The sequence below is a fragment of the Mastigoproctus giganteus genome, chromosome 6, assembly GCF_048544385.1.
Source record: "Mastigoproctus giganteus isolate SK-2022 chromosome 6, ASM4854438v1, whole genome shotgun sequence".
In the NCBI taxonomy this organism is placed as follows: domain Eukaryota; kingdom Metazoa; phylum Arthropoda; class Arachnida; order Uropygi; family Thelyphonidae; genus Mastigoproctus; species Mastigoproctus giganteus.
In genome coordinates this window covers 136,246,590-136,264,989 of record NC_143580.1, presented here as the reverse complement: position 1 = coordinate 136,264,989, position 18,400 = coordinate 136,246,590, and the positions used below count along the sequence as shown (strand labels likewise).

Genomic DNA, 18,400 nt, shown 5'->3' with positions numbered 1-18,400 from the left:
TTGCATGGATAAGTGTCATAGAAGAATAAACTTGCTTTTGTAACTAACCTTGGTATTGCACTACATTTAACATAGCTTTAGCTATATTACAACTTTGAAACTGATTTCGTATGCGGCATGGTGGTTGACATCGAACAACTTCTTTACAACTGTTTTGTCTGCCTATTATCACTAGAGACCACATGCTATCTAATGAGGGACCAGGTAGCGCCGAAACTGGCTGTCAGAGCAGTCTCATCTCTTAAATATGGGCAACTAATCGTCTGCAAGCCATCTGTTTGCAAGTAGTGCAATTCTAGGATAATTTGCAAAGGAAAGTTAGTTCTGCTGTGAGAATTAAGACTATAGAATTATCTATGCTGTTTAAATCCTGCTTGCTGCAAAACAAAAAAAAAAGAGATTAAAGGACAAGATAGCTCTGCAAGCATCTTATGAAGATGCTTGCAGAGAAATCCTACTCTTTTTTTGCCTGGATCCTTAAACACAAATGCAATCGTTTACTGATTGTAAAATTTGGGATTTTACAGAATTTACTGTATATATGTACAGTAAATAACAATTGAACCATATCTGGGTCTAATATGAGAAAATTATGTGAAAGTTATCCTGCTGCTAATAAAACATGTTTAAAGAATGAAGCACTGTATTGTCTCTGGATTCCAGAAAAGGTTAAGCATGGCTAATAGAAGTGATATGAATATCTTTGTCAGTTCTTTCTTATCGGGCTGCTTCTTATCTCACTTATGAAAGTTTTCAATTTTAATTGAGGCTTTAGTTTTTGTCGTCAGAAGCCTGAAATTTCTGTTGAGGTAGTACCCAGGGCTGGGATCAAAATTTGGCCAAGTAATACATGGAATACAAAATAAGTATAAGGCGAATTTCACATTAGTTTTATATCATGAAAAATTTTAATTATGATGAGTGGATATTTATAATTATAATGAGCTCAACAGAGCATCGAAATGTATGCTTGTATGATGTGAAAAATGAACTAATGTGAAAGATCTACCCATAATTATTATTTTTGTACATGTGTTATATTGACCCATTTTAGTAAGTTTTGTTCTCAGCTCTGAGTACCATTTCTGTACATAGTTGTGTATACATATGAGTTTCTTCGCATTAGTTCAAATACAAGTAGAGCTATCCTTCCTTTTAGCTTTGAACACTTTGTGACGTTGTGTACACTAAGTGTGCTAAGTGAAAAATAGCGCATATTAAAACACACACCCCATATATTTTACTGCAGTTTTCGATTACCGTCGACGGAGTGTATACCGAGAGGGGATCCACAGCTGGCACGTTTTCTCTTCTATCCAGCAGCGTGATGTTTGTTGGGGGAAGTATACACACTGCGAGCTACCCTGGATCTCGATCCCGGAATAACTTCGTTGGATGTATTCGAAAGGTATGATGTTTTAAAAACTCACTACACTGTCTGCTTAAAATACTCTCTCCAGAGAGGCATGAAGATGTTTGTATTCCTTTATCAGTACATATAAGAGTGAAGGTTAATGGCTTGTGCTGTAGTTATATAGCAGTTTTATAGGCCTTAAGCCTAAGTTACATTGGGCACCTCACATGTATGTGGCTCTAAAGAAAGTTTACTGTTCTCTCACCTAATACATGTAGTAATGTAACAAACAACCAGATACCGTCTGATAAATAATTGTACCGTTTTTATTTTGCTAATTGATGCTCTACAAAAACTTAAATCACAGGATAAATAAATTCGGATTGAAATATGATACTGAAAACGTTAACCATAAACCGATTAAAACCACCAATGTTTTCGAAGACCTAGTGCCATCTTTTCTCGGTGACTAATCTCTGCTACTTACCACTTGACCTCCATGTAATTACAAAGGCTTAATTCATATGATTTAATTATTATTTATCGCAGAATTGAGAAAGTCTGGAAATTAATTAGCAAAAAAATCCTGTTGCTCATATGTCGCTGAATTGGTTGCGTATCGCACCTACTTGCTGATAACGAAGAGTCTTCGATAGTTTCTGAGTGAGTCGGTTTAGGCTTCAATCTTAAAGTTCACTTGAAGTCTTCGTCTTAAATTGTGTACAAGCTATTGTGCAAGTGTATTATTTGGATAATTACATACAGAGGGCAAGCTAATGCCTTTCCACCGCATACTTGTTGTGGAAATCAGGAGAAACATTTCACTGTGAAACTCAGCTCTACTCTCTTATCAAAAATCGTTCCAAAGTCCGAGAATCACTCCCCGTGAATGAGATGCTATTAACTATCCGGTTTTCTCAGCTAGAGTTAGGTATTTAACCTTGTTCATTTTAATTTAATACCGGATTTGATTAAGCTGGCCTAATATAATGGCTTTGCAGAAATTTAATGATCATCACTGAAGTTTTTTACAATGTTGGTGATCACATTATAACAGTATTTATATTAATTTCAATTAATAAAATAAAAAAACAGCCATTTTTAAACAAGTTGCATGAACCCATGGTACTGTCTTAGGCCAAGAAAGAGTAAATTCTCTATACAGCCAGAGATTTAAGTGAATATCAGTATACTGATAATAATGAATGGATATACCAAATATCTTGAAGATTGGCTGGGTTAAAAATCCTCTGTCTTTGTTCAATATTAGACAAAACAAATTGCATGTTAATTTAGACAGAAATTTTAATAAGCTGACACTCATATATAAGGTCAGCTACTTACCTCTCCATTTAATCATATCAAAGACAGTAAAAATTTTCTGTCTTTGATATGATTCCACCATCCTTGAAGTTGTTATGATGGTCCTTGCAAGTTCATCATAGGACATTATATTACCAGTAAATACAATCATTCGGGTTTGAAGGAGGAGTAGATGAAGTGGTGCAAAAATAATCAGAAAAATTGAAGCAGAACTGAAATTTTATTTCTATTTAGTATGAACATTGGTTTAATTTAGTAAAAGTGACAATGGATTTTTATCCAGCAGGTCTCTAGAAATATATGGTAATTATCCGTGTAAGAGCTATTTTAGCTCATTAGATATGTGCAGAAAATATATTTAAATAAATATTAAAGAATAATATGCATAGTTAGTATATAGATAAGTAGTACAAATAGTTATCTAATATTCCGTAACGAACGCTTCCTTCTCACCACTCTATAATTGAGAGAGGTTGGTTAACTTTTCTATATCCTGAAAACACACGCTCCTCCGTATGAAATTTCTGTGTTTTCTTGGAAACGAAGGTTATTCGGTATTCCTCGAGTTATTTTTGCGCATTTTTCTTATCACTCATTTTATTTAATGCAATTCAATGAACTGTCTTTGTTCCAGGTAGCATTTTCTTGTTCTAGGTAGAATTTTTAGCGGACAGCCTTTCTTTGGACATAATAGAACTTGCTAGGACAGGGAGTAAGTTAATTCGACAGAATGGGAACCTTCAGTTTCTATGCCAAGAAGTGGAAGCAGCTGACCCAGTCACTTTCACGACTAAAGAATCCTTCCTGGTAAGTTACTCATCGCTAAACCATCGCTTATTTATTACAGTCATTTATTAAAGTCTTAGTTATTTATAGTGCACTCAAAGATGATTCAGGTATTGAAATTTAGATTTACAAAGGTTAAACATTTCATAACAATGGGCTTCCCAACGGAACTTGACATGTCCCTCAGACATGATGCTGAGTACTGATTAAGCTGGTCTTTACGTGCCTGCTATAGCCAATAGTTACCCCTCACCTAATGATGTTGCCATAGCTAATTCACATCTTTACATTTATGAGCTAGTAATAAAAAGAAAATCTTGATCATATTTGAATCACCTCGTAATTGTGGAATTTCTTCTTTATAAAAACAATTTGCTTCACTAAATTCACAATTCCTTTGTTGTTTATGGAATTGCTTAATTTTTCCTTGGAGAAGTTGTTGAACGTGCTTGGGCAATTGACTGCTTAGCTAGCTGTTGTTGCTACGTCTTCATCTCACCTTTCGAATATTTTAAAAAATCTGTAAATCTAAATTATGGGGCAGTGAATTAAGTGTTTATTTTAGCCTTAAGTATAAATTATTTAGAAAAAAAATGAGTTGTATTTTGCTTCAGAATATTTATAGTTATATATACTACAGTAATATTTACAATTATATATTCTACAGTAATATTTACAATTATATATACTACAGTAATATTTACAGTTATGTATACTGTATATTGTAACGAAAAAAGCCGAGTGGTCAGAAGCGGGAGTGCAATAGCACACGATCTTTGAGTAGACCGGGGATCAAGCCCCTGAATAAATCCGGGCGATCTGCCAACCCGCACTGGAACAACGTGGTAGACTAGGGTCCATTTCCCTCAACATTAATCGTTGAGGAGGCTTCCATCATGCAGTGGATTGATAATGGCTGTAGATTACCTTTGTACTGTAACTGTGAAAGGCCCTCGTGGGTAGCACAGATGGTAGAATCACCATCCCACCCCATACCGGATGGCAAAGACCTGAGTTCGAGCCCCGTCGATGACGTGAGGAATTTTAATGGTTTTTTTGATAACGTGGCCGAGTTAATCGGTCTCAGGCGAGGGGAGCATGGCTTTTTTCTCCTTGAAATTCTGGTTCTTTATCCAGCAAACAGAAAATTAACCACAGAACACATGCAATACAGAGCAATACTGCTTTAGTCGCTGATGCTTCTGAAACCCTATTACAACAACTAAAACTACGTCCTTTGTCACCTTAAAAAGTCAACATTTAATAGTGATTTCTAAACGGATTCGATTGGAAAGAATGTTTTCTAAGACTTCTGCTAATTACTTGGAGGATCTCTGCTCCTGACTAGATTAAATATGTAGGAATGAGAGTAGTCTAATACACAGATGTGCAAAATTTAAGGACCATTTAGGTTTTCACCCTTAGCTTCTCATAGGAGTGGCCTGGATATGGGAAAAGCATACCAAAGGAATCTCATGAGGTACAGAAATGAAGAAGGAAACAACAACGGAAACAAAACGGTACAGAGGGACTTTATTCAAAAATGGCAACATAGCACTGGCTGCCATGATACAAATGCATCACTACCAAATATGAAACAAAGGGAAGAGGTGGTCCTCAGTAGGAGATATGGCCACTCCTAATGTCGATGCAGGCTGAGCACCGCCTGTCTATACTTAGAACAATGTTGTTAATAAGTTCTTGTGGTAACATCGTCCGTTCCTCTGTCAGCGCCATTTTCAGCTAGTGAACATTTTCTGGTGGGTGTCAACGTGCCGCTAGGCGTCTCTCCAGAGCATCCGATATGTGTTCGATGGGACTTAGATCGGTGGAACGGGTAGATCAATCCAAACGAACAATGTCCTCACTTTCCAAAAGCATATCAACAGCTGCAGTGCGATGGGATGTGGGGTGTGGGGTTATCATCCCTAAACACCAGCTCGGGGCCAATGGCACTTCGGAACGGACGCATATGGGGAAGGATTACCTCAGTACAGTAGCGTGCATCAGTTACAGTACCGCCTTCCAGTATCTGGAGTCGTATACGTCCATCCAAGATAACGCCTCCCCAGACGAGAACACCTCGACCGCCATATCGATCCCTTTCAGTGATGTTTGCGGGGTGATACCGTGTGCCAACCTCTCGCCAGATTAGCTGACGTCCAGAATCGCTGCTGAGACTGAATCTACTCTCATCAGTAAAGAGTACCTTAAGTAAAGATTTTGTGGCTGTAACCTTTAGAAATAGTGTTAGCCCTTAAGTTTTGCACACCAGTATATACCAGCAGCCTTTGAATCATTTTTCAACTTCCCATCTCCTCTGGTTTATTTTGTTGTGATGAAATAAAAAAAATAATAATAAATGGTCTTCCTTTATGTAATGTAGATGGTCTTAATTTTATTCATAAGTACGTAAATAAATTCTCTAGCATGTGTATCCTGAATTCACTTATTTTTATTTATAACATTAATTAGATAGTATGAAACAGAGCTGTAATACTCAATATGCTCTACGTTGATAATAATATTAGTAAATTAATAAGAGGAGTTTACCTCAATATAATACGTCGAACACTTCCGTATGATACCCTCCAGAAATTAAAACGAAAAAATCGACAACTTACCGGTACATTAAAGTAAAATATAAATAATTAAATAATCAATTTAACACAATTCAAAATCAATTTAAAACAATTAAAATTCAAATTAACGCAATTAAAAGAATCTAACGAAAATATTCAAAATGATTTTTGAGTCGATTTTTTCGTTTTAATTTCTGGGGGGTATCATACGGAAGTGTTCGACGTACTATATTGAGGTAAACTCCTCTTATTAATTTACTAATATTATAACATTAATGTAAAATAGAGGTATTTTTCCTGATTCTTGGCTCATATAATATCTGTCCTGTTTCAAAAATTAAGAATCCTGAGCTTAATTACAAATTAAATACTTCAAAAGCTTTTATTCCTCTTCTAAGCAAAATACTTCTTCAAAAATTCCATATTCTTTAAGGAAGAAAGGTGTTTCCACAGGAACTAACACCTGCTAGAATCCTCTGTGCTTACATCTGAGGCTTTTATCCTAAACTAGCAGTTGGATTTAGTTGTCCTAGACCTTGCATCTCATTTTTATCCTGTTAACCCTTATATGGTTGCTCACTATTAGGCTGCATAGTATTAAAGAGGATATATTACATTTTATTCGGTCTTTTATCGTTAATGAAACACCAGTTTCCTCTCTTGTAGTAATGAGATTCTATCTAGAACAGTTTCTCCAGGGATTTCTGATTTCTCGGGTTGATATTCTCTCTGATTTTGCTGTATTTCTAGGAGCCTAAAGACACCAGTTAATAATAGTGTGCTAAATCTTGCTCTTTCAAAAGTTAAAAGATCGTTTTTCGTTATTTGAACTGTGCATTTATGCTGAAAAATCTGCGCCTATATATATATATAACAACGAAAAAAATCACTCCTTTCATTTGTCAACCTATTATAGACTGATTCCCATGTTAAGCTGATTACAATGATCTTAGGTTGTTAATTGATCAAAATTTAAGTTTGGGCCTCAACTACAAACGCTCGGAGTTTTTTTAAAAATGTGACATTAAAGAGAACTGGCCCATATGTCTTAAACCTCAATTATAAAAAATAATAATAATAAATAAAAAAATATACAGGCACATTGTTTTTTCCCATTTTATATGCCTATGAAGTAAAATATATTTCATTACCGCCAACTAGTTTTAATATTAAGCTGATCCAACCAATCAGGCCCTTTCAGAGATCCACAGAGGCCTCACAATTTACAACTTTTGAGCCCAGCTTTTTTATTTATTTTAAAATTTTTGTATCATTTTCCTTTGAAAATGAGCTTATTATTGAACTTATTAGGTTATACATGTTCATATATAACTTAATTACTGAGTAATAAATTTGTTTTAAATATTCAATTCTTTTTAAATCACCCGTATTATAAATATAGTGGATAAAAGGCATATCCTACGCAAAGCGTAACTTGGACGTTTTATGTGAAAGGTTTAAGGTTCAAACTTTCAAGTATGAAATAGACAACGCTAATAAAGAAATGCTACATTGACTGGACAAAAAAAAAGTTAGACTCCGTTATTCGGTATCTATTAAGACCACCGTTTGCCCGAATTACAGCCCATTCATGGATGGATTCTATGTCATTCATGGATTCTACTAGATGTCAAAACAACTCCAGATTTGACTATTCTGGATTAAGATCTGGTGAATTAGGCGGCCATGGTAGATGTTGCAAATTTTGGGAATGTTCCTCGAATCATTCAGATACAAATTTTGCACAGTTGTCTTGAAAGAGTCCATCACAATCCGGGTAAAATTGAAGCATTGCAGGGTGAAGTTGGTCCAAAACGACAGAAAGATATTCATTGGAGGTAACGATCTTCTAACAGTAAGCGTGGACCCAGTCCATACCAGTATAACTTCAAAAAGTCGCCAAACTCTTTAAAGTGTGTACTTAGGTGGAAATATTTCAATAAATACCTTAAATTAATTTCACCTGATATAATAATGTGTATTCCTTTAATTTTGTTATCTTTTAATTTGAATATTTATTAAAACCCGCAATGTGAGCGCTTCTGATTTTGTGGCATCCAGGCTCTGTAGGGTTCAGACACCTGTATGTATCTTTCACTTGCAATAAACGGATATTTATTTATCACGTAAGTTGTTGTTTTAGGGTTTTAGGCAAATCCGTGACTTAGACCATATTGCGCCGCTGTATATTATGTCTGTAGGAGTATTGTGTTCATGGGCCGATTTGTATGTCGTATGATATGAAAAACCGGAATAACTCACCAAGGGTTTCCTGTCCCTTCCGCCTGAAATCGGCTAACTATCCTCGAGTTAAGAGGGTTTTAGAAATTCCTTTAGTCATTCGGGAATCGAACCCTGACCTCTCCATACGAGTGAGAAATGGCGAAACCACTGTATCGTCATGGAGGATTTATTGTTGGATAGAACTTAGTATACAATGTAGTGTGTATTGTGTTAATTTCAAATAGCCAAAGCCTCAAAGAACAGAAAGATTTAGCGATTAAATGGAGTATACCAGTCTTCAAATTTTAAAAGTATAAAAATAAAATAAATAAATTTTCTGCTTTCACTCTGGGACGACCACACAAGAGTTCACAAACAGAGTATAAGAACATCAGCATATTTACCAGTGACGCTAGCTTAAAGTAAGGTCAACTCAAATACACATATAAAAGTACGCTCGCGTTTGACCTATAGTGAAGTAATAAATTTGAGTTGGGCATCTGGACATTGTTTATATATAATTACAATATGTACTTATATATTTATTTAAAATGCTTATTATCTATCGTTAATACGACATTTGGTACTTTCAATGATGAAAGAACTTCAAGCAGTACATATTTTTTATTAGAATATTTGAAACCTTATACTCATGCTCACCAGAATTGCTGTCACCTATTATTTTTATCATATCATATACGTTACAGTAAGTAAATCCCCTTCTTGAGGATTTCCTTACTGTAATAGTCATTAAACAATCTATCCGGGACCCACCTGTACCTAAAATCACTAACAGGATATTAAATATAATGTAAGCTGCGATGCTTGTAATGACTTTTTGCAGTCTATAAAATATTCAGTACTAAGAACTGAGTTTTAATCTATTCTGTGCTCATTTTCTGAAAATAGCTGACAACAATTTCTAAAGATGCAAGAGCTGCAGACATCGCAACATTTCAACACATGAAAACATTGAACAAGAAACAGTACAAATAACTATGACCACTGAATATGAATATCGTCATTTTACAATCTTTATAGCATCAATAAACTACCACTAAAGGGTACAACAAGTAATATTGCAGTTCTAGCTTATGTCTCTTCAACAGTACTGATGTACTGTAAGATGTAGAGAATGTGACTGTTTCTAGCACGACTTGCAAAACACGATACCCCAGTGCTGTTGGAGTATCCTGTTTTCCGTTGTGACAGTAATATCAAACACATTCGTTATGTAACAATTTATGTTAGCAATTCTTTTGTTTACATTATTGTGCTCATCTTTTCATCACTTTGACTGTTAGCAATGTTCAATGTTGATTTGGTAACAATGGAGCACTTAATAACAATCTTTGACGCAAGTACTTCAGCTTGTAAGCTCTTTGGATTTACACAATCATCCAAGATATTCCAGGATTTATTTATTGAATAGTTGATTGGACTTTCCTTTTATTTCAAGTCTTGTTTCTTTTCAGTCCATAAACTTACATCACAGGCATCGTCACGGTCGCCACAGAATTACTTCTCGAGACTTTTCTAATCCTGTGCATGCTTTATTTCTTCTTTTGCTTTTTCGTTTGTTTTGTTTCACTTCTTATTTCCCCGAGTCTGATGTCGTTTCCATAGTCTGGTAGCAGTTTCTGCCTTTCTACTTCTCGCCACCTTTTGATATCTCAATTACATTAACACTCTGTCCCCCTCGTTTCCCATCCCCCCGTGCTATAGCCTGCATTTTCGTGTTTCCACTTCCTTTCTCTTTAGGCCTGTCTCTCGTTTCTCTGTAGGTTCATCACTTTTAACACTTCTCAAAGACTTTGGATTAAATTCACACAATCCAGCAGCACATTCTATTCTTAGCCTCCCTCCAGTCCCAGATACCTGCTCCCTGATCGAATTTTTCTCAACATCCCTTGCTTCGCAGTCTTTCCAATTTGTCCTTTGCATCTTGCAGCTCCTTTATTTTTAACTTCTATTATTCTTCAAACATTTGTTCCGTTTCTCAGCCCCAAAGATTTTCTCTCTTGATAATAGACTAACTGAGAATGGCTCAAGAAAATGAAGAAGAAGAAGGTGGAGTTACACAGTAATTTAGTTCGCGGTCTGAAAATTTACCGCAGTGTTTAACGAACTAATAGTTATTTATAATTTGGGAAAATCTGGTGTCCTTTTATTTCTTCAGATTCTGTTAACTGAATGTACCATTGTAAGGATATTTCTTTTCACAATAGTGCGTTAATCTTGGTCGTTCTCATCATTAAACTGAAAGGAACTGCTCCGTTTATTTCTAGAGATATGTCTGAGTTCATTTGGTTATTCTGTTTAATAAATATAATTAATTTGTAAAACGTCATTTTCTCTTAAACTTACTTTGAACTGAACAACAGGATTACGGGACCTCTCCCAGGTAAGTTTTTTTATCGCAGCGAGAGTATCAATCAACTGATATTTCAAAATTTTTCCGCTGTTTTTTTATACATAGCGAATAACTTCATATCAGAATAGAGACTAATAAAGTTACATTAGGCCACAATGGTAAACACGTGGGCACCCTGGACACTATTAGCATTAGTTGCACGGTGCAAAGGAACTCGAATCTTTTGCTGTACCAACACCAAAAAAAATTAAGTTAATAAAAAATAAAATAAAATAAACTATCTGACTCCCTCCTCACATAGGTCTATCCAGCTGACTTTTGAATCTCCCCAAGTTGTCAGCATCAACCACCCAAGAAAGTAACCTGTTCCAGTAATTAACAACTCGGGAGCTAAAAGAAAACTTCCTGCAATTCAGCTAAACCTCTTCCCCCACAATTTGGATTTATGGCTCTTAGTTCTGAAATCAAATATAACAGAGCTTACCAAACTTTTATATCTTACGCCCCCAATATATTTTATAAAATTTACCCCCCTTAAAATATTTAATAAATGTAAAGCCCACTTCCAGAACAAGTGCAAATAAACAGGTTTTACATAAAATTTAGCTGCGTGTACATAGTTTTATAAATTAATGTGAATTTTACTCTAATACATTAAATCTTAAAGATTTAAATAAAATACGTTTCATATCTGGATGGGTGGAATGATTTATTCATACTGCTTCTTTTCCAGTTCCCCTTCTTTTCCAGTTCCCCTTTTCCAGTTCCCCTGGAAAAGAAGCAGTTTTGACCCTAAAATCAGTTTGTCAGGCCTCTGAATCAACAGGATTAGTTTTATTTTTAATTATTTTAAATTTTTATTTAGTTTCGCACAAAAGGGGAAGGTCTCAGTTACAATACACGAAGATAAACTAATAAAAATATAATATATTTTTCCTTTAATTGCAAAATAAAAAGAACTATTATAAAATAAAACGAAATTGTACAAAATAGCAAATTAAAATATTCAAGTCGTCATAAAAGAACTGTAAAAATAAATTTTCTGTTTATACTCTGGCATGACCCTATGCTGAATATATTTGCATTCTCTTCGTTTATGATGAGACGTATTAACAGAAATGCATAACAATCGCTTTTTTCTATTTAGATGTACAAATTACATCAACAGAAAAAAAAGCTTTAATTTTGTACTGAGCTTTTTTTTAGCAGGGTATTAATTTATGATGAAATGGAATTCTACTGAACATTTATAAAGATCAGTAGAATTCCATTTATACGAAAAATGAAGTGAAATAAAATCTGCTCCGACAATTAATGCAAGTTGTAATCAAAAGAGTAATTTTTAAATAAAACTACTTTTTATTATGGTTGTAACTACAGTTGAATTTAGAAAGTATAGTGCACAATTCTTTACTGAAAAGGTAACCTAATTAAATTTATTTAAAGGAGTACAGTCATTTTTTTTTTTAGATATTTTGGAAGATTTTTAAAAACGCCCCTCTTTATGATATGATACACAGCATGAACTGCTTTTATGGTCGAAGGCCTCAATGCATCATTTCTTTCATCTTCCGAACTCATTTCATTTTCAGTTTCCACTAGTTCAGAATCTTTTGTTCTTTTCTAATGCATTGTGCTCGAGAATGGTATTTGAATGGACGAAATTTGTTTGCTATTCAGTTAATTCAACTTTCCATCAATGCCGTCGTACCCATGGAAAGTAAAAACAGAACAACAAAAAATATTTTTTCCAATTTAATCTCACACAACGGTTTTAACAATACACAAAACCAATTCGATCGCAGCCTTACAAGTAAGACAAAGTATCTGAATAGTATTATGACAAGTACCTATAAGAAATCTACCAATCGTTTAAAAATAATTATATGCATGTAGTTAACATATTAAACTGATAGTTCACTTATTAAACCATCATTTCAGTAGTAATAAACTGACAGTTCAATAAATGGCACTACCGGACAAGCTTCATTTAGTATTTATAAGTGCTTATGATAAGCGGTATCGTTATTAATATATAATGATAACGAGTTATTAATGTACCGAGTACGTTATTATTGTATATCGAATTCAGTCGCTTTTCTATTATTCGAGCGCTCATTAATATGCTGATCAGTGACACCAGTTCTCAATTGTCCAAATTTGCTTTGCATGTCTTTCGCCATCTCTCATTCTATCAGTTAAATTGTCATTGGATTAACAGGTTTTCCTCGATCGATGTTTAGCTTACCGATGAGATGTCAAAAAAATCACCAAAACGGCTTTTTGACGAGTAGCACAATATTATATATAAATAGCATTACAGCTCTCTTAAGAGAAGTGTTTATTTATAGTGTAACACCGAGATAATTCGTAAGATGTCATTGAAAAGGCAAGAAATTTCAGAAGCGAAAAACTCCAGAATTCCAGTCAGATGATGTTCTTGAACGAGTGCCCTTCTCAGTTGTCACAAGCTGAAATGAATTCAGAGAAGAATAAAATAAAATGGACCTAATGGAGCGAGGATGGAAGTTGTGAATCGTATATTTATTAGTATTTTCTTTTCATTATATTACTCAAAATATTATTGTAATATTTAAAAAAATAATAAGTACATGAATTTGTGTACTATGTTTTGCAGGCTTTACCTGGATGGGAAACAGCCCGCAGTGGGAGCATTTCTTTTAAGATAAGAACAAATGAACCGAATGGAGTGCTGATGTACAACACGGGGGCTACAAGCCAGGGAGATTTCTTTGCCTTTGAGCTGTTAGATGGTCACGTTTTTTTGCTTCTGAACCTGGGATCGGGAGCGGTGAAAGTGAAGGCTACTACAAGGCGCGTGGATGACGGTCAGTGGCACTCGGTATCCCTTCGAAGAACAGGAAAGTCTGGCAGAGTAACAGTGGATGAGTCTGCTGTCGATTTTACAACTCCAGGTAATTTTCATAAAGAAATGTTTTTCGAAATTAGGCCACAATGACTTCACAGCGGTTCTGAGTTTATAATTTTCCTCGTAGGTAATTCTAATCAGCTGGACCTCGAAGGACCCTTGTACGTGGGCGGAGTGGGGACGAGTGCCCAAGGGGTGATGGTACCCAGTGAGTTATGGTCAGGGAGTCTCCGTTACGGATATGTGGGCTGCATGCGAGATCTTGTTTTGAACGGCAGGGCAGTGGATATTGCGACATATGCTCAGAAGCAAGATTCCGGAAGTATTCGTCCTGCTTGTCACACTTCTCCTGCACAATGTGATAGTCAACCATGTCTTAACGGAGGGCTCTGTATTGAAGGTTGGAACCATTTCATCTGTGATTGTTCTCATACCAGCTTCTCCGGGCCTGTTTGTGCTAAAGGTATGATCAATTCTAATGAAATTTCTGTTATAATTATCCGAACAATTTTTCCATTTCAATTTATTGTCAGTTTCTAATGTATTTTTGAATTCATGAATTAACAGAAGAAAAATAAATAAACTGACCAAAATGCTTATATATGCAGTAATTTAGGAATTTTTATAATTACTAATAAGTCATCATAAATGTTCAGTGTTCCGTGAGTTTCAATACTTCATACATTTCAGAAAAAAAAAAAGATCATTATGTTTTGTTTGCTAGAATACGATTTCAGTCTAAATCTGCTTTACTTGTACTTGTAAATACAACAAATAATCATTTTCATTTTGCGAAATAAAGTTTTAAGTACTGATATAAGATATCGATAATGAATATAAGTCCTTATATTCATTATCGATATCTTGGTAGCCTCGTCTTTCATCATTTATGCACGTATTATACAGTATAAAGTTCGTTTCTAATAAAGAGCATGGCTGCTGCTGCAAGCCTCCGTTACGTCGTGATTTTATATTAAAAACAAGTTTGTATTCTTGGGGCTAATTGTGCATAATGACACGCAATTTTATTTTCTTAATTGTAGTAGTTATGATAGGCAGATTTGCTCAGACACCTTCTCATTTTTCTTTTTCTAAGATGATACTGTGTAACTGCGAACAGTGCTATAATTAAATTAGGGTGGTCAGCTTTTCTGAAAGTCAGACATATAATGTTAGATACTTTGTAGTTGGGAAGTAATGGAAAAGGTTGCCTGTACTGAAGTATATCCATCGAAGCTAATGAAAAAATAATAATGCAGCTGCTTTGAAGCCTCAATTGAATGATAAAGAAGACGCTTTATTGAAATAAATATTTAAAATGGTTTTTTTTTTTTTTTTTAAATAAAAAATAACCGTTACAGAATAACATAATTTATTCAGCATTTGCTTTTAACATGTGAGCTTTGTGATGAAGACTGCTACTTAAAAAGATTTTTTTGTACATTTATTTATTATGAGCTGTTATATTGTATAATTATACCAAGGATTTGAACTAATGTTTAAATCTTTTTCGTATCGTATAAATAAACAGGAAAATAATATATAGCTCTTGCATAATGATAATAAGGAATCACCTCCTTTATAAAATTTTGAACAACTGCATGATAGAAAAGGCATCAAACTTGAAGGTATAAAGTCATATATTAAATATAATAATAATATCAAAAGTATAAGGTTGTTACAGGACCGTTCCTGCTATGGTTTTCATACGTTTCTGTCAAAAATAGCATAACTGTTTGCATATGATGGCAAAAATGAGCATTGTGAAACCATTTCAAAAGGAAATCTTCCAGAAACAGATTAAAGTATTATGCGATGAAGAAATACAGTGTTTTCTTACTAGCTGTCTATTAGACAGGGCGCGATGCAAAGGTAATTATTTATTCAAATAGAAATTCAAGGGATGAAAAGGCAGCGAAATGAAAATTGTTAATTTATAAAAATGAATGAAAGGACCGACTTTTATTCTGACTTTCATTCTTAAAAATAGAACCTTTATTCCAAACGTTACACTCAAAACGTAATCTAGTGTTACACCGACAATTATTATTTTGTCATAGTTTTTACATCAAAGTTTATAAAACACCTATTTTAAGGGTGCTTAATGTTCTTTTAATTTATAAGTTAGTAGGTGCTTATGATATATATTTAAACCGATAATTTCCATTGCTTTTTGTGTCCTATTCGCATCCTTACACGGCATGCTGTTAGCAATTATGTATCAGTTATGTTAATTATTTAGTTATTTCACAGTGTATTTTCCTGCCTTTTTCATAGTTGATTAAATACTTCTCAGCCTTCTGCAAAAATGTCCGAAGTAATACATAGTATATGGATGTCCAATTTACTGAAAGGCCAACTATGCTTGATGTTCTGAAAAGTGAAAGAAAGAATTCCACAATCACCAATATACTGCCGCTGCCATTCTATACAGCAATTTATAATCTTATCATTTTGTAATATCTGAATAATCTTTACACAACGCATTTTCTAAATACAAACAGGTTAGTTCGTCGTTTCAACCACATCACTGGTAAACTTCATTTATTAACACATTGGCAGGTAAACGCCCCATCGTTATTGATTACTAGGTGGCTTTAGATACCATGTCTGGTCAAGTTCTCACGGTCTCATACTGACTCTTATTAGAGGCATAAATCTAACGTATGCTGCTACTGATAGATAGATAGAACGAGAAGGAACGATTCTCTTTCTCTCTTGGGTAACAGCTGCTTTGTTTCTCTGCGTTCGTGTCTAAGGGATGCCCAATATAATCACATAGAGTTGCCTAATCATATAATTACTCTACTCATGCATATTTTTCACTGTACTTCACTAGGCTACCCCTATTCTGTCTTTAACTGAAGTTACGGTGTTAAACTCAATACAATTTATTGCAGATGCTACAACGTTGAGTTTTGATGGAGGTCAGTACATGAAGATTCTAGTACCGGAGGGATCCAACACACAGGCTGAAGACATAAAGTTGCGATTCCGCACCACGAGACCTAGCGGTTTGCTTATGGCAACGACATCTGACAAGTCTACTACCCATCTGGTTCTAGCTCTGGAATCTGGGAGAGCTAAAGTGGTTCTTAATCTAGGAGATGGCAACAAGGTAGGTGACAAGATAGGCTCGTCTGAATTCTGTAGTCAGGAATTTGATGCCTCAGGCTTCCTTACACCATATGCTAATAATAATATCTCCCCTCCCCCCCATTGATTCGTGCTCGGAATCGACAAATGTTTCTGCTAATTATGTTAACGAATTTTATGCTATGTGTTTGTAATAAAAAAATAATAATAAAATAAACAATTTTATGCACTTTCATAAAATAAATTTAATGTTGGTTAAGTAATGAATGTTCTTCTGACGTTATTAGTGTCACGAGGATCTCACCGGTTCCCCTACTTACATGTGCTAAATTAATGCTAAAAGGTGGTAAATATTAATCAGGTTCCTGTCACGTTAAAACTCGGCTCATAATTTCTGGCAATAAAAGTGTAATTCAAATTATGTGTTCAGTTTCATTTCTGGATATTTAAAAAAATCAGAAATGGTTGTATAATTATTTGTGTTATTTTATTGTTATTTTTTATTCTCTACATCGGAGGTGTGCCACCAGTGGCAAGCGTGCTGCGGGTTTGGCCACTCTTGGTTTATATCATATCTAAATGATTTTTTCAGCCTGCCACAACTTCAAGTGGGACCAGTTCGAGTAGAGCTGAAGCTTTACAAGTTATTAATTCTTCCTCTTCCTCTGTAATCGTCTCTCTCTTTTTGGTTGAACAAAAACATCCTTTGAAGAATATCCTTTGCTAGGGTCACTTGTAACGTGTTACAAAACATTAAAACCTTTACGTCCCAAGGGAGCGAGACTAGAAAAATATTTCATGTTAAAACCATGAAATAAAACCAAAATAAATAAATTGCCAACTATTAAAAGGGAATAAATTCAACGTGTTTTAACAAAATGGTAAGATAATACATCTTTATATTCAGTTTAATAATTTAAAAAAGCCAAGCTGAATTTTAATTTATTGTTGAAAACACTGAAACTGGGGAAAAAAACTAAAAACGCTAAAAAAAACTTGCATAATTGCAGCGTCTGGAGATTAGGCACCTGCGAGGCGATCTGATTGGTGTTTAAGGCTTTGAATGGTTTGAGCAAGCTCAATGCTGATGGGATTCTTCCTCTTGCTCAGACTACGCACATGAGGGGGCATAAATTCAAATTGAGGAAGGACGGTTTTGCAGAATAGATGTGCTGTAGTTTGCCTTTAGCCAGCGAGTGATTACTTGCTGGAACAAACTTCCATCTTTGTTGTAAAAGTTGATATCTTAAATAAATTCAAGAAAGAACTAAACAAATTATTGGATGGAATGGATATTTGTAAGGGAAAGTGGTGTTTTTTTTTTTGGCTGATGCTTGCTTTATTGCTTGATATGCCATTACTAATGCTAAAACGTGAAAAACACGCATTCACAGACACACACAACTCGAAACAATTTTTTTTTCTCTCCGTTTTTCACAATACGCCCAGACATTTCTTGGCTGCTGTAGCAATTAAGATAGGCGAGAAATTTGAAATTTCAATTGACCGTTGTCTTCCGTGCTGTACTTGATTACTAATTTATAAAATATGCACGAACCATTGTTAACTCTTACCTTAGTTTATAAATTGCATAAACAGTTTGCAATGAAGATGTGAGCTCTGCTAGTCTCTAGTAGGAGCCATAGTAGACTATAAAAAATAAAATAAAAACGATACATAAATTTAAAAATATATAAATAAATAATAGGCAAAGGCCCACACGAAGCTATGAGGTCCTGGCTGTAGAGGAGTAACATTATCGATATGTATCG

The 18,400-nt window shown here is 34.6% G+C and overlaps 1 protein-coding gene across 3 annotated transcripts in view; it reads left to right on the top strand.

Moving 5' to 3' along the window:
• LOC150084598 (neurexin 1-like) overlaps positions 1-18,400 on the top strand; it is a 264,465-nt gene that overhangs the window by 196,290 nt on the left and 49,775 nt on the right. For 2 of the 3 annotated variants that reach the window (XM_090376505.1, XM_090376506.1), the window contains exons 5-9: positions 1,250-1,408; positions 3,332-3,484; positions 13,281-13,578; positions 13,660-13,995; positions 16,433-16,650. In XM_090376505.1, coding sequence (XP_090232631.1) covers positions 1,250-1,408; positions 3,332-3,484; positions 13,281-13,578; positions 13,660-13,995; positions 16,433-16,650 — 1,164 coding nt within the window. Of the gene's footprint in view, positions 1-1,249; positions 1,409-3,331; positions 3,485-13,280; positions 13,579-13,659; positions 13,996-16,432; positions 16,651-18,400 lie in introns of those variants that run through there. The other variant, XM_090376507.1, reaches the window with a different exon arrangement.